Below are 23,345 nucleotides of genomic sequence, written 5' to 3'. Positions count from 1 at the left end.
ACATTGTGACTCTATCAGCAAGGATCAGAGAATGTAGCCTGTGTGCCAACACCTCAGATCAAAAATCTCCCAAATATGCTGTGCTGATATATAAATTTTGATGAGACAAGGTTTCCTCGAAACAGTTCAGGAGACTCAGATGTAAGTTTTTATTATTATTCACTGTGGCTGACTTGATAACACGTGTTCTTGCTGATCATTTTATCTTCCCACTTCTGGTTTTGTCCTTAAACTATGTGCATTTTTATACTAGAGAAAAACTCGTGCTCGTTCCTTTTATTCATTCAGATGTGGTGCATTTTTAATTTTTGCTTACAACTCAGCTTTTTGTCCTTCACGATGCTGCAGTCTCGGCTCGGTATAACATAGACAGATGCCAGGAAAAGACTTTGAGGCCACCGAGATAGACAGGCACCAAAGATAGGCTCCAAGGCCACTCTTCATGCTGAACAGAGTCCTGTAGTTTGAGCAATTTAGGCTTTTCTGACAGAGAGGAAGAAACCTTGTGCTAACATCGCTATTAGGTATGAGATGAAAAGAGCCAGCTCGAGTCTGTGGACAAGCACAGCGCTTTTCTATATTGAAAGTGTTGATCATATGCAGTTTGCCGTGCACAACAATTATCACTTCGTTTGTATACTCTGTACCCCGTGTGTCTGGATTAGCATAAAAAAGGAAACATGTCTGGTAGTCTGTAGTTTGTCAGTGGTCTAAAAATTATATTTAAGGATCCTAAAAGACAGTTATACAGTGATAAAAAAGAGGTCAAATCTTTTTTTTGTCTTTTTCAGAAGATCGTATAAAAAACCAAAACAACAACAATTGTAATTTTATCATTTCAAAATGTTTGCACACAGGTCAGGTGACATTTATTTATTTTCATGTCATCAATCTATCCTACCAGAGTGATCTGTTATTCACAGGCATCAGTGAAATTTGAGGTTTGGTAAAGATATATATATTTACACACTTTGCCCTTGACAGAGAAACGCACGCATGCATGCGCACTAGCCCGAGGTCCTAACCTCTCCACTGCTGTGTGACATTTAACGATGTGATTTATGAAATCTACCCCGATAGCTCCACCCTGCCACCTAGCCATTATCATTACTCGAAGCGTCATCTCTCTCAGGGGCAGGGCTCGGTTTCACTCCCCACCCACACATCTTGACTCATCTGCCGGCTGCTGCTAATGTCCGCATTGATTTACATACATATGGATCCATATGCCAGGTGAGGTGACTCATGAGGGGACAATTATCAGTGACGATGTCAGGATCAGGCAGGAGAAAAACTTTCATCAATGTCATTACACTTGCAGCTCTCCAAGGCCAGCCAGCTTGTAGAGCCATTGCTAGAGTGTCATCAGTCCTCTCCGGGGCCTATCCAGCAGTAATGACCTGTAATGAATGGAGTATCATTAGAAGGACGTACAAAACGTCTTGCCATAATAGACGCTGTTGTAAGTGCGACATGAAGAGCAAGGCTCACTGAGTGTTTGCACTGTGAATACGCCCTTTTAAGAACTTTTAAAAGTGTGATTTGGTGACTCGCACTAAGTCAAACACCAAACTTCTCAACTCATTAAATAATAACTCATGCCACTGTGTGGCATAGATCCATACGTAATCCACAAGAAATAGGATAAAATGCCCGTGCATGGATGAACTCAAGTTACAATGAAGGAAACTACTGAAACTCAGTTACATAAGAACAGATAATAAGAACAGACGGTGCAAAACACTCCCGCACTTGGAAAACCACCCAAATATACAAATGTAGACGTGAAAGAATGTGCTATAAATTGAGTAGATAATAGACAAAGGCTTCCATTCATGTGGAAGGAACTGACTGTACTCATCAGGAAGAAAGAAACTCGAACTAATTACTTCGACCAGCTCTAATCAAATATTCTCTAAGAACAAACATTTGGGTCTGTTTTCGCTTTGATGTTGCTTTTTTGTTTTTTCGATAGAAAGGCTTAAAAATAAAGTTTCTGTGCAGCACAGAGAAAGCGTTTTCTTAGTCATGGATGGCATCATCTTTACAACACATGCCATCTTGTAAAGGTAAATTCTAGTATTTGTCAACCAGAGCTTTTGATGTCAAGAACCCTTTTGAAACTATGGAAACCCAGGTCAAGTCTTCCCTTGAGGAGAGCCAGTTTACATTCCCCATATAGCTGAGATGAAGCTAGGGCTGACCCTTCTACCTTCCCACTGCAAGAAGGGGAGGACAGCAGACTTTCATTTATTACTAAATCGATCTTTCTTTGTATCTCCTTCTATCTCTGCTCTTGCCCCAAATGAAGGGGATGGATGACGCAGCAACTTGCGACACTGTTTGGAGATCATAAATATGCTCTATTACCGCTCCCCGTCTTGTGAAACATTAACCGATGTACACTAAGATGACTGGGTGTGTTGCTGTAAGGCTGATTGTCTCCGACAAATGAGCAGTATGGCTGGGAGCCTGTCACATGGAAAACACACATGCTTTGATGTGCGCTTCCTTCATGCTGAGGCTGATGCTGCTGAACGTCTTGCATCAGTGGACAGATCAAATCAGCACTATAGTTGGTTAAAACGGTTAAAAAGTAAGAGACTTCACAGCTGGGATTATTTATTGTGTTTAATATTTGTAGATTTAACTTTAACTTAACTTTAACTGATTCAGACACTTGCTTCTTAGCGATGCCTCTGCTGATGATTGTGGTGGAGATGAAGGCTATTACTGTCGCTTGACCTACCTGCTCCATAGCATGAAGAATAATCAAAGGACCCAGCCAGACCCCCTTGTGAAAGATTATTTTTCAAGACAGCGAAGTATCCAGTTATTACTAGTGTCTACCTATTCAATAGCAGGAGGCGTGAGGAGGCCTCATTTCCTGCTGATGCTCCCTGCAGAGGCCCCATTTGTTGGCCGTAATAATGTGGAAGAGGCTGAGCTTCTTCAGCAACAGTAACAGTCAGGCCCCCTGGAGCATATAAGTAAAAAATGGTTTTTGTCTGCCCTCTCCAATTTGTCATCATCAATCAGCAGCAGCATTAGAAATCCTTGCCATATATTGTGTAGCCCTCCATCATGCCATTAAAGAGGGCACGACTGGGCTTGTCCTGCATTATAAAGTTGATAGTCTTTCATTTCACATTGAGGAGTTTCAGTTTTTACTGAAAAATTATGAATTGCGCATTATATTAACACTACACTGTGGTTTGTAAATAATGCAAACTGGAGCTCCTGTGCAACGTACAGCACTGTGAAAAAGTATTTGCCTCCTAAACCTAATAACTGTTTGTGCCACCTTTGGCAGCATGAACTGCAATCAAGCGTTTGTGATAACTAGCAGCGAGTCTTTTGCATCACTGTGGAGGAATTTTTGACCCACTTGTCTTTGCAGAATCGTTTAAATTTATCTACATTTGGGGGTTGTTTGAGGTCATACCAAAGCACTTCAACTTGAATTATGGCTGGACTTTGACTAGGCCACTGCAAACCCTCTTTTTGTTTTGTTGGGCCATTCAGAGATGGACCTGCAGGTGTGTTTTGGATCATTGTCCTGCTGCTTAAGCTGAGGGCTCTTGAGCTTTAGGGCATGAACTGATTTCTCCTTCATGATCATCTGGTAAAGAGCAGAATTCATGGTTCCATCTATTATAACAAGTCTTCCAGACTTTGAAAAAGCAGAGCAGCCCGAGACCATCATATATTCTTTTTATAAAAGGCTCGAAATGTCTCGTCATACCACAGAATATTTTCTCAGAAGTCTTGGGGATCTTCAAGATGTTTTTTGGCAAATGTGAGATGAGTCTTTTTATCCTTTTTGATCAGCCGTGGTTTCCTACTGGGAACTCTCCCATGGAGGAGATTTTATCTCTTTATTATTGTTGAATCATGAACTCTGACCTTGACTGAGGCAAGTGAGGGAAGTTCTTTTCATGTTGTTCTGGGTTCTTTTGGGAGCTCCTGGATGAGTCATGGATGTGTTCTTGGAGTGATTTTGGTAGGCTCATGTGAAGGTTCACCACTGTTCTACATTTTCTCACTGTGGTTTGCTGGAGCCCCAAATCCTTAGAAAAGTCTTTGTAAATCAAAATATGTGGTTAATGACAATTCATTTATGATTTAGAAGAGGTGCAACTACTTTGTCATACATGCCCAAGTAGGTTTGGATAGGTTGTTTTCCTTATTAATAAATAAAATAATCAGTTAAAAACTGAATTTTGTATTTACTCAGGTTATTTTTTTTATTTACTGTATATTATAATTAGTGTGATGAACAGAAACATTTAAGTGTTACAAATACGGAAAAAAATAAGAAATCAGGAAGGGGGCAGATAATGTTTTCTTAGCATTGTATTTAAATGGGTTTCCATGTTGTATGCAGTTTATAACAGTATATAACAGGTTATCAGTGATTGGTAAAAGGAGATATTTTGGGAAATATGATTCTTTGTTTCCTTGATAAGACTGATACCACTTTCTTGTTTGCCTTCATAATATGACCTACAACCAGTAGATGGTTATTTTAGATAAGCATAAAACTGGAAACAAAGTCAAGAAGGAATTAGCTTCCAGCATTTAGGAATTGAGTAGTGCATTAAAAGTCCTTTGTTTTTGTTTAAAACAAATAGCACACATGTTCAGAATTGCAGGAAACAACTGCACGCATAAAACAATTACCTTATTTATGGCTGAGCTCAGGGGAAGCTGATATGTAGATTTTTTTTGACAGCCTCTGACCCAGTGAAGCTAATCTTTAGTCTACGTAAACCTCACAAGCAAAACAAGCACACAGACAAAATCATACCCGAACGGTTTGGATTTCTGCTGGATTACAGGAACTTGAAAGGGAAAGAGAAAAAGGGAGAGAGGTGAGAAGGGGACGGTGTTATACAGTAGAACAATTGATTGGAGACCTGCCAAATTCTCACATTCCTCCCTTTCTTTTGGGACTCGGAAACCTGGGGTGGCAGAAGGTCACAGGTATTCTGAAGAAAGAGGGTCAGAAAAAAGGTAAACAAGAATAAGGCAGGTAAGAAAGAGGCAAAAAAGAAAGAACAGAGGCGGGATGGTAAAGCATGCATCACCAGCTCACCCCTCCCTTGTCCTCATCGTCTCCTCCCGAGTGTGATCGACTGGAGGGAGGTGCTCAGCTGGGAACAGGGAGAGAGACACCAGCTTTGAGGAAAGGCAGGCACACACAACACGAAAGCCAGTGCTGGAATTGGGTGTTTTGTACTGTAGGTTGCATTGCAGACCTGTTTCTGGAGGGAAACTGAAGGGCTGGACACAGGAGACGGACACAGGAATTCCAGGTCACAAGGGCTCCTGTGGCAGAGCTCAGTCCTGGCTGGGTTGGGCTGGGCTGGTATTCCAACCTCTCCCTCTCACGGTCACGAGCATGAAAGAAGCAGAACCAGAGCAGGAGTAAACACAGGTAGAGACGTGTGTGAGCACAGTCTGGGGGGAAACCAAGAGGCTGGCATCTTACTTCAGAGGTTGACTTCTGGCCTCACTCCATCATGATGGGATTCTCTGTTCAGTTTGCCTGCTGGTTGCTGGTAGTTTTTGCTCTAGGTGAGAACCACCTGGTGAGTGGAGGTTGTTCAGGGAAGTGCTGCAGAGGCAGAGACACAAACTGTTTGACCACTGACTGGAGGATGGACCGTGTGCACGGCACATGCTACTGTGATGAAGGCTGCGTCAGAACTAAAGACTGCTGCTTTGACTACTTCACAGAGTGTCCAGGTGAGTGATGAATGGATGGAACTGTTTATTTTTTGGTGCGCACCTTAACTTTATGATACCCGACCTCTTGCTATCTTCTAAATCTGTTGTCCAGAAGATAAAACGACAAATTATCCCCACTATCTGGTCATTAGTGGGCTGCTTATCACACAACATACCTCTAATGAGTGAAGTGGCATGGGTGGATGCATTCCACATTTTCCCATACATGTCAAATTGTGTGCATTTAACTTCAGTCCTTTCCAACTCTTCTGTGTCTTTTGTTGTTTTCTTCAGCTTCTAACATGGCGCAAACCCCACATAATCTCTGATTTTGTGTTTCTTGCATGTGTCTCACCTGCCGCATTACAAAAAATAATCAGCACACCAAATAACCCCAGTAGCTCTGAGCCTAACCTCATTTCAGTGGGCTGGCTGGCCCACATAATGGAATTAGTACAAATATTTTAAGAATGTGGTTCTGTCAATCAGTTGTAGCGATAACAGCTACAGTCAAACAAGCTAGGCACATTTAATATGTGTTATGGGCCAGTAGTGACTAAATCTGAATGTTTAATGCATCAAAGTGGAATCATAGCAGGCACAAAGAAAATAAATCACAGGACTCAGTCACTGATTGAGCGGCGCACTTGGCGCACTGTCAGAATACTTGTATCAGAGCAGGAAGCACTAATTCCACAAGTCACAATCGATGCTTCATTAATCCAAAGTTATTTCCTGGATATTGAGTCACATTCCACTCTTCCACCGGAATATTATAATTATTCATCCCTTAAAGAACAATGGTATATCTTACTGTCGATTGGAATTGTAATCCTGGCACAAAAGCTAAGATCTTAGGGAGTGAGTCTTTGGTTTAAATGCAGTTTAATTGTTCGCTGCAACAGAGGATTTCCTCTAATAACGTTTCTCTCTTGATACTGGTGCCAACATCCAGCTCAGGACTGTGTTGTGAGCGACTGGAGCTTTTGGAGCGGCTGTGCCAAACCCTGCCAGCCTTCGGTGCGAATCCGTGTTCGTCACATAGAACAGCAGCCCCACAACAGTGGCCAGCCCTGCCCCGGCCTTGAGCAACGAGCTGGCTGCAGGGAATACAGAGACCACCTGGGTAGACACTGTGGCTTCAATTCAGGTATACAACCAGATGAACACTCTCTGGTTTTACTGTATCTGCATTTTTGTGTGTGTGTGTGTGTGAAGTTGCATGCATATTTTCTTGCATTTGAGCCTGTTTTGTAATTCATAGATGATCTGGTTTCTCTTATCAGGTCCTGCATTCATCACCAGCATGGCGTTTGCCAAGGGAAGGCCCAAGCACGACAGCTACGGAAACCCCCTAAACCCTGGGTAGGTTTCATATCATGGTACTATAAAGCCTGCAGATGCTCTCTGAAACTGCACAGACCTCAAGAATCTTTAAATTCAAGAGTTGAAAGGTTCATGAATGCTTTCAGGGGAAAAACCTCTTTTTTGTGCTTTGTATCACAAATGAAATTGAAAGGAGATAACAGCTCAACGTTTTCCAACCAACGAGCTACCTGTAGGTGTTTGCCCACCTGGCCTTCTGTCTACAGACCATTAAACATAACGATGCTGAAAGACTGCCAACAATCCTTTGAAATTAAATACTCAAGGCTGTCACATGAAAAGCGCATACACAAAAGGTTGGGATGACAGTAGGTGCGGTATTGCGAGCAGTTCAAAGCATCTATATGCTTAATTATTGTTATTCCTTTCATTAGAGCTGTGTCCCTGCTACTGGGGATAAAGTGGGTTTTTCTTTTTTACTGATCAGTAATTCCCAATATCGCCTAACCAAGTGATGATGCCTCGATGTCGCTCTCCTGTGCGTTAAGGGTTTATTTTGTTTGAATTCTACTGTCTCAGTATTTCAGGATTTATTTGTTCACCTTCATTACTCTAATCCTGTCGCCCTTTAGGTTTTGTGTGGAATTCAAGCTAGAGTCACGGACGCCCCACTGCACTGTGGAGAACCGGCCCCACACACTGTGGATGCGCTACATAACAGAGGGCTTTAACGTGTGTGTGGCATGTGAACCTCCTGCCATGCGAAACAATACCAGCAGCTGCCAGGGAGACGGTCAGGAATCAGACAAGTATGCAGTTATCGGCCATTTTACATGTGTTTTTCCTCCAGTCCAGATATATTTAAACTGTTTGGCATTTAATTTACAGCTGAATGTGGTCTAAAAGGGCAGACTCTCAGCTTTTATTCTTATTTTTTTTACAAACTGAAGGAACATTTAGGAATGGTGGTTATTTATTATGTAGCCCCCTTTTTCTTTAGGGACCAAAATATCTGACTGAAAAGCTGCTTCATGGACAGATGTGGGCTTCTCGGCTTATTTTTTGAGCAATTTTGAACGTAAAACATCTGGAAAAATTCCAAGTGTACCATTTGCATTTGAAAACTGTGGGTTTGAACCCACAACTTCCAGATTTCAGTGGATTTCTACCTATGTTGTATGTGACTTTTGTTGCCATGATGCCAGGTCTCTCTTGGAAATGAGATTTTTAATCTCAATGAGATTTAAAAACCTGTGAGAGAGGTGGAACTTTAGAATTGGTGAATGTTTAACAAAGAGATAATAACTCAATGGTGTGCTAAGCAAAGTAAAAAGGCATGATCTTCCATTGATAATTAGATAATTGTAGATGATTAGATGATCCGTTTCATGGTAAAAGAACACCCCTCATAACACCTAACCAAGTGGTGAACATTGCCCAGGGGCAGAAAAAACAAATTTAAACATCTAAAAGTACCAGACAAGTTGTGAAACAGCATTTGTTTGGACTAATGAAAGTATAATATGTATGTTTCGTTATTTGAAGCATACAGCAATACTTGCAAGATGGAAGACAGAATGAGAAGGGAACACAAGCCATTCGAGCATGCACTTCAATTCCTGAAGAGCAAACTAAATGGCAAAAAAACTAAAGGCCTGGAAAACCATCAGGAAGGAGGAAACTCATCAATGTGCATGGCTTTCAGTCAGTCTGTCAACCATAACTAACAAAATCCTAAAAGGTAAACATTTTGGTTATGATTATGCTCACTTATCCAGTTTGAGCCCCTGAAAGGAGCTGAATTAAAGCTGAAAGTCTGGATTGAAATTGCATTGCACTTTAATCTATTGCACTACCGTACAGAGCCAAAGTTATGGAAATTGTGTTCCTGTCTACAAAGCCCTAACTGCACGATTTCACATAAAAATCTAAATCAGTTCATAAAACTTAAAACAGCTACAAAATTAGTCCACCTTCTGCTTCAACACTTAATGTGCCCTTGCCTTAAGCTAAGCAGTGCTGAGATCTTGTGAAATTACTATGTGAAACCATGTGCATAAAGTGGTATGAAACCAGTGGTTTAACTGTGCTGCAGGGAGACTGTGCTCCACTGGCAGGCGGTGGGGAACCCGCAGTGCAGCGGGACTTGGAAGAAGATCCAGAAAACTCTGCGGTGCGCCTGTCCTCCACAACACAGTTTTGTCTTCATCTGATATGGATTTCACGTGAACATCTAAAAACCAATCATCAGTGGGCAGCCAGATGCCTCAGCACATCGTCTCTCTATCAACACTAAGAGGCCTAATTTTGCAGATATGTCTTTTAATATGGTCCAGATCAGTGTAAAGTATTTTTAAATAGCAGATTTTCATACACATTAAAATAGAAAGACACTTGTACAGCATTCCACCTTTTCCTCACACACATTAAGCACACTTCCTTTTATTTTGGTTATAAAACAATGCTATTGTACTCTTTTACAAATGTCTTGTCTTACACCTTATTTATCTAAAAAAATGTGGCCTTAAATATAAAAAACTAAAAACTTTTACATCGTTTCCTGTGATTGCTCTCTGGTGGTATGACTGGGTGCACACAGCAGCAGCAAAGCACATACACTGACACGGTTAAGCTTTAGCTGGTCAGCTAAAAAAGACTAAATGAGTGAAATATACAATTATGTTTTACTGACACATTGTCACATTGTTACACATCGTCAAATTTACCCAGTCACAGTAGACCAACTTACCCAGATCACTGTTCTGTGCTTGAGCACCCTCTGGTGGTAAATTGTTTCAGTGCAAACATAGCAGAGCATGCAACTAAAACCATTAAAAAAAATCAATAGAAAAATCAGGTGATTTTATTTACAGGTCAAATGCTACATTGTACGAATTAGAGAAGCTCTGTGTGTCTTTATCCCACTTCATGTGCCCTCGTTAGAACTCTCCAGCGGTCTTTGAGCATGGTGCCGGTGCGTCCTTCAAAGTCATAATCCATTAAGATACGAGACCACTTCCCCTGCCCGTGACGTTTAACACCATCCTTGAGGTACTTGTCCAGCTGGGAGGTCCATTTCTAGATAAAAAGGAAAAAACATAAACTCCTGCTTTCTATGCTTAAAGGAATATTTATAACTCCTTAAACTGATTTGTGGATTAATTGGTTCTACTTACTTGAGGGGGTTTTCTTGTTTTTTGTGCCTTTTTTGTGTCTGGTGAATTTTCTGTCATCTGGGATAACTCTGATGCTGTAAGGTTTGAAATTAATTTACTTGTATTCAGGCTCAAATATGATGTGCTGGTAAATAAATTTCAAAAGAAAAATTCAGAAACCAATCAAAGCCACAAGAAAATTAAAACCCACCATTACTGGAGATTCGACGTAGAGAAAAATTACGCTTCTTGCATGTATCAGGCTTCCACACATCTGTATTTATGGTTGAGAGTAGTTTCCGTTTTGGTCTGTGGAAGAGTAATACAGTGCGACACAATTATTTCCTTAACCTACATGTGTAATTTAAGTGACCCTGAATGTGACGTGGCAGTACTTCAGACACTGCAGATTTACTGGGATTTTCACAACCATCTCTAGAGAATGGTCCCAAAAGAGAAAATGTCCAGCAAGCCACAGTTCTCTGGGTGAAAATCCCTTGTTGATGTTAGGGGAGAATGGAAACATGGCTTTGAGCTGGTGGGAAAATATGCTGCAGGACAGCAACTCTGAATGCGCATCAAACGTCAAAGAAGATGCGCGACAGCAGCAGAAGGGCACACTGCACATCCTGATGGTCAGAATTTGGCACAAACAATATGAAAACACGGTTCAGGCTGGTGCTGTAGGGAATATTTTCTTGGCACACCTGTCCCCGAAATAGGATTTATGCTTCTATGTGAAATCTATGTCACAGGTACCTAATCAGAAACCCCTCTGAAACTCACACCCCAACTACTTTGAGTGGCCTCTTGATTCCTCCTGTGCATTTCCTGCTTCTTTCGAATGAATCATTGAGAGAACATCAATCCCTGCGTCAACATATGGACTCTCAGATTGAATTCCTCGAGGGAGATTCCTTAAACTATCAGGACTGATGTGAGGGGATGTAAAAAGAAGTGGAAAAACTTCACCAAGGACACTTTTTTTTAGCCTCTGGGGAGAAAACAAAACTAAACAAAAAACCCCAAAAGAAACTGGAAAAAGGGGACCTAGGAAGAGAAGACGTCCTAGAATCATTTAGGCTGGCAGAGGATATAAAAGATTGGGACATAACTGTAACGCGTAGTGCACAAGTGTGAATGCCGGCAAAGGCATTGGCCACAAAAGTCTGAATCAGTCATTAGTACCAAGCAAGCATTGTTACAATGCCACAGGCTGCCTGAATACTGCCATATGTCCATCCCTTTATGGCCACAGTACACCCATGTTCTGATGGCTGTGTGCCATGCCACAAAGCTCAGACCATCTCAAACTCGTTTCTTGAACACAACATGAGTTCACTGTACTGAAATGGCCTCCACAGTCACCAGATCTCAATCAAAGAGGGCAGCTTTGGGATGTGGTGGAACAGGAGATTCATACCATGGATGTGCAGTTGACAAATCTGCAGCAACTGTGCGATGCTATCATTTCAATATAGACCAAAATAACTGAGGAATGTTTCGAGCACCTTGTTGAATCTGTGCCATGAAGCATCAAGGTGGTTTGGAAAGCAAAATGGGCTCCAATACAGTACTAGCGAGGTGTACCTAATAATGTGTCTAGTGAGTGTTAAACATATTCTTACTGACCTGTGACATGTGGTGTTTCCTTTCCTGTTAGGACATAAATAAAGCTGAATATTTAGCATGAAGGAGAAGCAGAGTTTAAATAAATGAGGCTTTTCAAAAATACTACGACTTACTTTCTGTCCTCCGTGACATCACTGGCCTTCTTTGAAAGAGAGCTGTCCCGGGGCCCCTCGTCCTCCAAACCCTCAGTTTTGTGTGAGGACTGCACCATCTTTGAAGCTGCCTGATGATCGGAGAGGTAGACATAACACAGACATTTAGCTTTGCTAATTTATGCATATAAATATGACCCTTTCATAAACTTCTAAAAACAACTAACTTTCTGGTCTAAGTACTGCTGTAATGAAAAGCAAAATTAATGAGGGCAGTCATTAGCATACCCTTCCAAGTACAGCCATCAAGAGGTCATTGGCTTGCGTAAATCATTCATAAAACTTTCCTGAATAAGCGAGTCTGTTAGGCCCTGAGGACGACTCTACAGAATGCAGCAGTTTGCCCTTCCAACTAATTTGATGACAAATTGTCAGTTAGCTATGACTGATAACGTCACATCAGCACCTTCAGTTGGTCTGAGCGCCATTACTCAGGAGGATAAGAGCGTAGTTTCAGCACAAAAGGAGAAAACAAGAGGAGGAGAAATTAATATCTGCAAAAATTTGTGTAAGCATTGCCTGTTAACTACCGAGAAACTTTGGACACCTCATGTACACCCATCAGCAAGCCACAGCATTAAAACCAGCGCTGTGATTATCTCTTCACAACAATCCAGAGGTGCGATATATCAGGCAGCAAGTGAACAGTCAGAGCTTGAAGTCCACGTGTCAAAAGCAGAAAAAAGTGGGCGAGCACAGGTCTGTGGATTTTATGATGATGGCCAAACTGTAACTGTTATGCAGCCCCAGAGTCCCATGATGACAAGTGTCCACTGATCGGTGTATTTCCCAAAAAACCTTCCATCTCACTAAGAGTGCAAAGGGGTTTTTATATATTTTGGCTTGGACATAAGTTTGGAGAGACAAGGCTGAGATGGTTTCGACATGTGCAGAGATGGAGGTATGTAGTGAAAGAGCATATGCAGAAGGTTGGTGTGACAAAAGACAATGCTAAAGAAAGGGTGAGATGATCCGCTGTGGTGCCCCCTAAAGCAGAAATCCAAAAAAAGTCGACAATACTTTTTGCAAAAAAACCCAAAACATTTCTAAGAGTTTAAAGTGAATTTTAAACTTACAACTTAGGAAATAAAATATTCAGCCCAGAACCTGAAACATAATACATATAAACATATCTAGTCTAGTTTTTTAAACAAATATTTTAATTTACTCTGTGAACACAGTGCTGTATGACTTGTAGAAACTCAGTATGTAGGCCTGACAAACAACTTGTGAACTAAGGTTGGGGTGGACATCATGTTGGCCTTGATTTTAAAGTAGTAGGGCTTTAAATAACTGAGACACGAACCTGTAGGTTTTAAAGGTTATTCTCAAAATTCTCAGAATTGTGATCTCAATATTGACAATGATAGTAGTGAGTGTGATTTTTCACATAGTTGAGCAGACCTGTGTTCCAATCTCATTCTGATACTGGCTGTGACATAAAACACAGGTTCTGCAGGTGCTGTACCTTGAGAAGGTAGTCAGAAGGATTCTTCTCCAAATAGGCATCCAAGTAGGACTGGACTGTCTCTAGCAGGCGACTGAAGCTGAAGCTCATGAGGAATGGGTGGTAAGTCTCAGCCTGTGCAACTATTTTCGAAAGCTTAACTCTCAAACCCTGTTAAAACACATTAGTTGTTAAAATCGCTTAAAATCTGTTACTGAATAATTAAAACGTTCCAAAATTGACCTTTATTTTGAAAAGGAAAGGGAGAATAACTGCCATACAGACCTGTGGAAGTTCAAGGTTATTCTCAAACCACCTGAGGGCAGAGGAGGCAGAAGACCTTTCACCCTTCTCCAAGCAGACAGCAACAGACTAGGCACAGGGTAAATGTATGACATTAGACTCAAAATCAATACATGCAGCCAACATCAGGACTTAAACCCTGCTCATTTCATAATCAAACATCTGTATAGTTTCAGCACTGGTGTTGTGTTTTTCCCCCCACATAGTAAAATGTTTAGTTCCCTCAAAGAGAGCTAAAGGAAAACCACCAGCACTACAATGGATCGTGTTTTAACTAGTTTTGTTAATCACCGTTTCTTTTACTCAAGCATGACGCTCCTTTGTGCTCTCAAAATTGAAAAATGAATATGAGGTGAAACAAACTCTTTCCCTATATTGTTTGTAGCTCAATTACAAGTGAAGTAATCCCCCAAAGGCCCATACTGAGGTAGGAAAAACAAAACAAAACTTTATTACCTGTACAATCAAAAGGATGGCAACGTTTTTAAACAAACTTTCGTCTGCCACAGTGTTTTTGAGGTCTGACCAGAGTCTGGCAGCCGACATCAGAGGCATCACAGAGGCATCATCTTCAAACTGCACATCTGAAGAAAAACAGTGTTTTACAGGACAAGGAAACAGGAAGCCAACTAGGATGAAGGACAGAAAGAGTCTGCTGCTGTTAATTTTTTTTTTAGTAAAACAGTATACCCCCAGCGACCACTTTATTAGGTACAACTACTCAGCTCCTTGTTAACGTAAATATCTAGTAAGTAAGTAGTAAGTACATGGCAGAAACTCAATGCAGGTAGACACTGTCAAGATGGGATGTGGATGTAACGGGAGATTTAGATCATGCTGACAAATAACCACAATTCTAGGCCACGGAAAGTTAATGCATCACTGATGAAGAGACAGGTGGGTATATACGTTTTTAGTCAGTGATTTCCAACCCCTTTCTCATCTTTAATAGTTTTTAATGTAGCTTGCCATTGCCAGTGTGTGAATGTGTGTGTGAATGGGTGAATGACTGAATGTAGTGTGAAGCGCTTTGGGGTCCTTAGGGACTAGAAAAGCGCTATACAAATGCAGGCCATTTTAATAGTTTTTAATGTGTATTTAAAAACTGTGGCATCATGTTTTCTTACCCAGCAGCTTTCCATGCATGACTCTTGCCAGGAAGTCACAGATCTTTGCTTTCTCATTTCTCTTAGGAGATAATTTCTGAATGGCTGAGGAAAAAAAGAATAAATGAAAAAAAAATTTGTGTTAGGCACAATATTTTCAGAAACTTTGTGAAGACTTATACGTACACGTATATTTACATTAAAGTTACCAACGAGAGGTTCTTCCTCTCGTTTTTCTGAGTAAAGGTGCCAGTTGCATTTAACAACAACATGACAGGTCTTAACAAAAAAATGAAAAAATACATAAAAATAGACATGGCTTAAAGAGTTTCACCTCGGACGCTGTTTTGGCGTCTACTCCTTAAACATATCTCACCTTTATATCTGTCATATTTTACGTGATATTTGGTTCTTTTATGTTTGTCTTTACCAACTTTTAAACTTTAACTAATGGTAAACTTAGGAAGCTAATCTAACACCACAGAAATAATCATAAATTAAGCATAAATATACGTAACCTAGGTGCCTCACTCACTCTGGAAAGCTGAGAGCGTTTCGTTGAATTCATCACGTTTGCTCTCCTTAAAACGCCGACACAAACTTAGAAACATGAAGTCCGACATCCATCCTGTAGCTACGGCGGTAATGTGAGAAAAACTGACACCTTCTTCGATGCTATTTACATCTGAAGCGGTTCTGTTATTATTTTCAGCCGCCATGTTTATGTGTATTCCTGTTTTTCTTTTAAAAACACCCGCGCGCTCACCATTTACCAGCCAGTTTGAATTCGCTAATCGGACTGCAGCGCCCTCTGGCGTTCAGGAGGAGTAACTAAATATCAATATCACCTTGTTCAGATCGTGCCAAAACAATTTGAGGCAACTGCAAGTTGAAGAAGTTGTTCACTGCATTAAGTTTCAGATATAACTTGTAGACTCGTAGGGTAGTATTTAATTTTAGGTATAAAGCAATTCTCAACCTTTTATGCAGTCAAACTTTGAAAACTTGCCTTTTGTATTGTGGAGAACATTTGAGTACAGAAAACTCACTCTCATGTTTAAGATTTGAGGTTTATGACTTGCCATGTTACCCTGCTGAAGTAGCCTCTTAGCTGACAGGAGTGGCACCTGATGTGGTCGTCTTCTGCTGCAGCCCATCAAGCCGTTTCCCTCTGACCTCTGGCATTGACAATTTTTTTGGGGTGGGATGCCTTGGGAATATTTTCTTTTTATTGGATCATTCACTGTGAACCATACAGGTTGTGCAGGGTATCAGGTGAAATCAGCTGAGTATAACAGTTATAATAGTTATAACAGCCTTAACTTTGTTTACTTTTCTGATTGTATCAGTTCTTTCATTAGGACCCTTCATGGAACTTGGAAGCAGGTCTGGAAGAACTGATTGTAGCAACAAAAATGTGTTTGTGTGTGTTTTTTGTAAATAAAAATACATTTGTAATAAATATTTTGTTGCCATTTGTGTTATTTATTTCTTATTTCTGACCCATTTTAGGCAATGAGTCATAAATTCAGAATTTTCCAAATATGTAATTATATTATCTTAACTTATCCACCTGGTAATCCAGCAAATCAGTGACTTATCTTCCTCCCCTCACCCCTAACAAGCCAAGGGGTACATGGCTACCCCTCCTTAAGCCTGGTTCTTCCTGTTAAAAGAGACTTTTCTCTTCCCTCTGTCAGCAAAATGCTTGCTCACAGGGGGTCATATGCTTGTTAGGATTTTCTCTGTATCATTGCAGGGTCTTTACCTTAAAATGTAAAGCACTTTAAGGTGCTATATTTGGTGCTATATAAATAAAATTGAATTGAATGAGAACCTTCACATGCAGTTAACACTGTAAGTATGTTTTTTTTTAATCAGAAATGACCTTTTCCCCTAAACCTAACAGAAACCTAAAGTGTAACTATTTAACCTAACCCAATAATTATATTCCTAAACTAACCTAAAATGGCCATAAAGATAAAGTTAAAGACAGAAAAAATATAAAACTAAGTAAAATTGTTGCCACACTAGAAGCGAAGAAACTATGTGAATGCCTCTGCCACCACACCACGAGCCTTATTTGGGCTTAACTGGTTTTTACATTGCAAATTATTATTGGACAGAGAATGCATTTCCCTCTAAACACACTGTAAATGTTGTTTAGTTGCATTGGAACATGCCTGGAAATGCACACTTACATTAATTGCATCGAACGAAACGCATCTCCGCTCTGTAATAAATCATTTATCAACCAGCCAAACTGCTGAGTTGTCCACACTTCTGTATATGGAAAACAACTTTGCTTTCTTGCAGCAAATGCAACATATTATTTTAATTGGTGTCCTGATTCAAACTTTTTTTCCCCCTCTTTTTTACTTTCCTGGCCTACAATCATCATCTCACATGCAGAGCAGGGAACACCAAACACACAAACGCAGGAGTTATACATTTATTTGTTATTCTGCATATGCTAATAGACGTAATGAGGAACAATGCTCTACACAAATGTTGACATACATACCATAACAAAGTGTTCTGTGGTCACATAATTGTTCAGACTACTACATGCATACAAAGATGTTGCTTTGTACAGAAACAGTCTGTAGGTCAGGATGTGTCTTGATGATAATGCTTTCTCAAAGCTGAACAGAAAAAACAATGGAGGAGGCAGAATATACAGAGATATAAGGACAAACAATGATGCTGTTTGCATTTTAAGGAGCAAGGTAAGCAGGTATGAGTGACACGGACAATACCCATTCTCTCAGAGAGGGTAAAGACACGACGTTTCCACTCTGTACAGCATCACAGATGAATACGCCATCATGAGACAGTAAGACAGAGCACAGTCCTTTTTGCTGTCAGTTCACAGAATTAGCTGCAGTATCCACACAAACTTTATCCGGAGGGGATACAGCTGATCAATCCAAATCCCTTGTTTCTCTACCCTACCTGTCAAAATGAAAGATTACTCGAGGCTAACACAGAGACATGATTACTACAAACAAGGGATGAAGGATTAATTGGAGTACAGAAAAAAAGTACAAGCTTACAAACAAGAAGGTTACGATCTAACCTCCCTTTATTATAAAGAAAAAAAAAAGAGATGAAAATTCAAACGAAGACCACCGCTGACTCCGCATTTTACTTCAGAGAATACCAAAGAATCTGAGTTTCTGATGAGGGATCGGTAATATCACAAAGGTAACTCCATGAGGTCTCACATGAATCTCTGAACACTGAGTCAGAATATGCTACTTTGGGCAAATCGTATGTACACAGACAAAAGAAAGAAAATATGGACCACAACTGACACAATGTAACCATTTGGGAGAACCATTTCTTTTCTTGTCCTCGCCTTGTTTTTACCCACTCGTAGCTATTCCTGAGGGCATGCCATGGGGTTAGAGCTTCTGAAGCCGGAGGGCCCGGAGCACTCACTGGTGTCAGCATGGGAAATAATCAGATGGATCAGCTCAGAGACAGCAGGGATCTCTTCCTGGCTGTAGCTGCGCTCCCTCTTTGCCTCCCTTAATGGTCAGATGCCCATCCCTTTGTTTGTACTTCTTCCTGCCTCTCCGAAGACTGATGGGAGTGGATACTGAATGTGGTACACACATTACTCAGAAGAAGGGAGAAATATTGCAGCTCCCTGTTCTGGAAGCCAAGACATCGAAGTGGATTTTGACAACAACACTTCTCAAAAAGTACAGAAGCAGCTAGCTGACATTAGCTGTTCAAGAAAAACAAAACAAAACAGATAATCTATCCAATCAGAACATCAGAGAGTTATAGAAAACCTGAGAACTCAATATCATTACTTGTTTCTATTACATAAAGACCTGATTTTTCCTATAAAATTAGAATTTTTTTTCTGTACAGTGCTATATGAACAAAGCAAAATGACTCGCTACCTTCTCATAAACAGCCGTGTTATGAAAAGGCACGCATCATTTCAACCACCATATGGCAGGAAATTGTGGTCGTGCTCCATTTTGGTTTAGAAAAAATAGACTCATTCTCCACGATAATTCACAAAAAACAGAAAATTGTTTGTTTGTGGCCATTAAAATTAGATAATGTTAATATCTTCCACACATTTGCTAGATTTTTTTTATGTAAATCTAACAGGAGTATAAAAGGCCCTGGTGGTCAATTTGGATTCTTATTCCGACAGATAATCAAATTTGAGGTCCATTAATACCTGGCTTTAAGGTGCTCAACAGCATTTTGCCAGTCACGCAATACGAAAAAGTAAAAGTCAGATTCTCATTTGCATTGTTTGTGAGATCCTAGTAGTCGTAATACTCTTTTTGCCTCATATTAAAGATATAACATCTGAAAAATACAAGTAAATTTTGCCTGTACACTTACAAATTCCCATAGACATAAAATAAAGTGCCACAATTCTTGGCCTGCATAGATTGCAGTATGCGATATTGCACATTCCACACCTTTCAGTAAAACAAACAAACAACCAAAATATGATTAGCGAAAAAGAATGATAACAAGAAAGAAAACAACAAAATAGTTCACCCACGTTCCTTCCTATCACTGCCATTCCGGTTTGTGTGGCTTTCACAAACTCCTCGCTAGTCTACGCCGACATGTGTCACGCCGAAAGAAATAAACAAATATTCCAGCAATAAATTGGAATCAAAGGCAACGTAGAACAGACATATTTTCAGTCAGTGTAAAACAAAAGCAAGAGAGACGACGAGAGAAAAAAAAATCCTTTGGGTTTAAGTTTGACTGAAAATTGTTCACAATAAAACACGATAAATTACAGTCCGAGACACCACAGATATACAAAAAAATGCCTTAAACTTATCAGCAGGATTGGGTAAAGTTGCAGTAGTATGGAACAAAGGTCAACATTGACATGAGGCTGCTGAGGATGGGCCAATGAACACAATGCAGGTAAACAAACTATAATGAAAAAAAAACTCCAAAAGCATACCTACTGTCAAAATACATGTTATTACCATATATGCTATAATGCATTCGAGATAGCAGAAAGCTTGCCAGTGTGCTTGATTTGGTCCATTGATATCAGAAGGAATACTGTCATTTTTTGTTGTTGTAATCTACCCCTTTTAAAAAGCCAAAATAGATAATGATAGTGTAACGCATATATCTGTGTTAATGACCAAATCTACCTTGGTGAATAATAAGTCTTACCTCTTTTTTTTGTTTTTTTAAATGGAGTCTCACCTACATATTGTAGACTTTTCCTACAACCAATCTAGCCCTACTTATCACGTTTCATTCTTAAAACTACTTTTAGATAGATAGATATATTTATTTATATAATTGATGTTAGAGAGTAAATAAGATCATTTCCTCTGATTTGGATGGAATCAAAAGGCTGAACGAGGAGCATCTTAAATCTCGTGATAAATATTGTCAGTAGCTTTAGTGTCTGATAGTTCATCTTCTTACTGGTTTGATAAATACTTGGCAACTACAGGTGTTTTTTTTTGGTGTTTTTTTTTTTTTTTTTTTAGAGAGAATTCAAGGTGTTTTTATCTTTCTTTCCCACATTCATGAATTCAAAGATGCTCAAACTGAAAGTTCAACAGCTTCTATGAAAAACAAATATATTAATCTCAACGTTACAGTTTCATCTGTTATTCACGAGAAAAAAACAACCAAACAAAACAAAAACGAAACAAAACAAAGAAACAGGGCCATCATGAGAACACTTTGCATTGCCACAAAAGGTAATGATATGTTTCTTTTTTTTTATAGGTCGCTACGATGCAACACCCAATCTGAGGGCTGTCTATCCAAACCCCTACCCCTTCTTTTTCACATTACAAATATTAGTACCCTCAGTGACTGTCTTCCCTTGCCATCTTGTGCATTGTCATTGCCTTAGATGTCCTAGTATTTACAGTGGAGCGCTTTCAGCAAACTAAGCACCGTAAAATATCTGTCCTTTGATTTTTTTTAAAAAAAAAGCATGCTTTTACAGTTCCTCTGTGCATTTCCTTCTTTTGCTAGAAAAGGAGACGTTATGTACATCTGGAGGACCTGCGTGTACGTGATTTGATGAATTCTCTGTTTCTCAAAAGTGTCCTCTTTGAGCCCACTGTTTTTCCAGGATCTGCACAAAGCACTGCAGTTTCTTTTTCTGCAATTCAACAACAACACAAGTATAAGAGACTTGTCATGCCATGCAAAAAGATCTTTCGCCACCGCTGCACCCTTGACTTTCCTCCCTGCTCTCCCAAACTTCAGGCTGAGGTTGTACTAGGTCTGTTGTCCCTCAAATGTCCCTTACATTCACATGCTGGTTTCACATGTTGGAGAGAGGCTGCCATCCCCGGGTATCAGGTGGATATCGGATGTAAACATGTGGTTCTCTACTTTGTGTCCACTTTGGTTGCTGTCAGGCTTAACCTCCTCGCCTGCCCCAACCACACCTTGGGTGCTATTTTGTGCTGCTGTCTTGGGTGACAATGGTGCAACCGCTGCTCCCGCCACCTCCATCAGGTGCTTCTCCTCATGATTCTCTGTGGATTGTGAATCTTCATCCCCTGGTGGGGTGTCCACCACCAGCCTCTTAGGGGCCAGAGGGCAGACGTCTTCCATTGTGACTGGAAGAAGCCCCTCTGAACTAGGGATGAGTGGTGATGTCTCTCCCACTGGAGACTCATCTTCCAGGATGCTGGAGCTGATGTCTCCAGGAGAAGTAGTACTGGGTGGTGTCAGAGGGCCTTCAGCAGAGGTCTTTGTGTAATTGACCTTCAACCCTTTTATTTTTAGAGGATTAATCCGTCTTGGAGAGCCCTGGATATTCTCCACAGCACTGTTAAAGCTTTCCCCTTCGTCTATGTAGAGCTCTGATCCATCACTTGGGTTGACAGACTCATAGAGACCATCTTTAAGAAACCTCTGGTCATCACTGGGCCTCAGTAAGCTAAGATTCAGAGGTGGCGGGGCCCTGGGGTGTCTGATATGACATGATCTAGCATCCTCCTCGCCTGAGTTTGAGCTCTGTTTTTCGATGCCAGCTGAACAGCTTCCAAAGTTTTCTGGCAAGGAGGGCTGGACTTCCTTCATCTCCATCCCCACCTCCTCTTTTAATGCAAATTCAGGGCTCTGGGATTTCTTCGGTGATGCCGGGGCAGTCATAGTTGTGCTCAGAGTGCTCATGGAGCTTGTAGTGTTGAGATTGCTGAAGGACTGTGACTTGGTTATTTGACTGTACATCTCCTCCAGTATTTGAGCACTAAGGTGCTGTGGGGTCCTGCTTGTCCGCTGTGGACTTCCAGTTGTGGTGATGGTTATGTGATGGGGAGAACTTTCGGGTAGAAACTCTGGGTTTCTTTTGTCAGGTGATTTCAGATGGATTTCAGAAGAGGCATGCCTGGTATGGCTGCCCCAGCGGCTAGGCGACAGATGGTTCTCAAGAGGCGTCTTGTTTTCTCCTTTATCTACCGCTACATCTATCAGTTCCATACTACGAGCAAAGGCATCTTTTAGGTTCATTGACACAATGCTACCATTCCTTCTGGCTCTCTCCAGAGCCTCCCTTCTCTTGATGGCTTTCTCCTGCCTCTTCTGCTCTTTGTAGAACTCAGAGAAGTTGTTTACAATGATGGGGATTGGTAGGGCAATGACAAGCACACCTGCAATGCAACACAGTCCACCTACAATCTTTCCAAGCAACGTCTGTGGGTAAATGTCACCGTAGCCCACTGTAGTCATTGTAATGGTGGCCCACCAGAATGAGGCAGGAATACTGGTGAATTTGGTGGCATCTTCATCTTTTTCAGCAAAGAAGACCAAGCTGGAAAATATCATGATGCCCATGGCAAGAAATAAGATAAGTAGCCCCAGTTCATTGTAGCTCCTTCTCAAAGTAAATCCTAAAGACTGGAGCCCCGTGGAGTGCCTGGCCAACTTCAGGATCCTCAGTATTCTCATGATTCTGAATATCTGCACCACACGACGCACATTTTGGAACTGCAGCACACTCCTATTCGACTCTGTTAGGAATATGGTGACATAGTAGGGCAAAATGGCCAGCAAGTCAATAACATTAAGTGGGCCTTTGAAGAATTTCCACTTATTCGGAGAGGACAGGAAGCGAAGGAGGTACTCCATGGTGAACCAGGCAATACACACGGCCTCCACATGGGCCAGGTTGGGGTTATCATTGAAATGGCCAAACTCATCTTTGTGCTGGAGCTCTGGTAAAGTGTTGAGGGAAAGTGCGATGGTGGAGAGGACGATAAACAGTATTGATATGATGGCTAGAATCTGAAAAGAGAGACAGAAATGAAGAAAGTATTAGTTTAACACTGGTAGAGGACACACTCTGAATAATCAGGGCTGCCTGATTTGCATTAAGGATTTTAAAAGATGTATAAATAAAGGTCTCCAGTATATGATATGAATCTAATGGAGGGTCTGTCTTTGGTTCAAAGGCACTGTGGGCGTGCTCATGAATATCAGAGCTCCATTATCCATATAAAGA

At 40.7% G+C, this 23,345-nt stretch overlaps 3 protein-coding genes across 3 annotated transcripts in view; 1 reads left to right on the top strand and 2 right to left on the bottom strand.

The window, feature by feature from the left end:
• The first annotated feature begins 5,136 nt into the window (after positions 1–5,136).
• sbspon (somatomedin B and thrombospondin type 1 domain containing) lies at positions 5,137–9,326 on the top strand. The gene is made up of 5 exons (XM_085468502.1): positions 5,137–5,751; positions 6,689–6,883; positions 7,020–7,098; positions 7,692–7,868; positions 9,155–9,326. The coding sequence occupies exons 1-5, from the start codon at positions 5,526–5,528 to the stop codon at positions 9,270–9,272; spliced, it is 795 nt and encodes a 264-aa protein (XP_085324628.1). The 5' UTR covers positions 5,137–5,525; the 3' UTR covers positions 9,273–9,326.
• Positions 9,327–9,900: 574 nt separating this feature from the next.
• On the bottom strand, positions 9,901–15,649 carry terf1 (telomeric repeat binding factor (NIMA-interacting) 1). The gene is made up of 10 exons (XM_085468501.1): positions 15,390–15,649; positions 14,876–14,959; positions 14,205–14,332; positions 13,731–13,817; positions 13,467–13,616; positions 11,960–12,069; positions 11,847–11,870; positions 10,426–10,523; positions 10,236–10,309; positions 9,901–10,137 (listed from the first exon to the last, which is right to left on the bottom strand). The coding sequence occupies exons 1-10, from the start codon at positions 15,571–15,573 to the stop codon at positions 9,976–9,978; spliced, it is 1,101 nt and encodes a 366-aa protein (XP_085324627.1). The 5' UTR covers positions 15,574–15,649; the 3' UTR covers positions 9,901–9,975.
• A 1,643-nt stretch (positions 15,650–17,292) lies between these two features.
• kcnb2b (potassium voltage-gated channel subfamily B member 2b) overlaps positions 17,293–23,345 on the bottom strand; it is a 100,306-nt gene continuing 94,253 nt past the window's right edge. The window contains exon 3 of the mRNA XM_085468499.1: positions 17,293–23,128. Within this exon, the coding sequence (XP_085324625.1) occupies positions 21,146–23,128 (1,983 nt within the window). The 3' untranslated portion in view covers positions 17,293–21,145. The remainder of the gene's footprint in view (positions 23,129–23,345) is intronic.

Source organism: Copadichromis virginalis, linkage group LG9 (genome assembly GCF_057382275.1).
Source record: "Copadichromis virginalis isolate Kocher_CV1m ecotype Utaka linkage group LG9, C_Virginalis_male_GT1.1, whole genome shotgun sequence".
Lineage (NCBI taxonomy): Eukaryota > Metazoa > Chordata > Actinopteri > Cichliformes > Cichlidae > Copadichromis > Copadichromis virginalis.
The sequence above is the reverse complement of the archived record's forward strand: the minus strand, read 5'-3'. Positions and strand labels throughout refer to the sequence as shown.

Bases quoted from the DNA above. Each gene is read 5' to 3' on its own strand.
- sbspon (XM_085468502.1), top strand. From the start codon at position 5,526: ATGATGGGATTCTCTGTTCAGTTTGCCTGCTGGTTGCTGGTAGTTTTT. The intron at 7,099-7,691 runs GTAGGTTTCATA...GTCGCCCTTTAG, and splicing joins GGAAACCCCCTAAACCCTGG to GTTTTGTGTGGAATTCAAGC. The intron at 7,869-9,154 runs GTATGCAGTTAT...ACTGTGCTGCAG, and splicing joins GACGGTCAGGAATCAGACAA to GGAGACTGTGCTCCACTGGC.
- terf1 (XM_085468501.1), bottom strand. From the start codon at position 15,573: ATGGCGGCTGAAAATAATAACAGAACCGCTTCAGATGTAAATAGCATC. The intron at 12,070-13,466 runs GTACAGCACCTG...TCCGATCATCAG, and splicing joins CTTCTGACTACCTTCTCAAG to GCAGCTTCAAAGATGGTGCA. The intron at 11,871-11,959 runs GTAAGTCGTAGT...ATGTCCTAACAG, and splicing joins GATGTCACGGAGGACAGAAA to GAAAGGAAACACCACATGTC.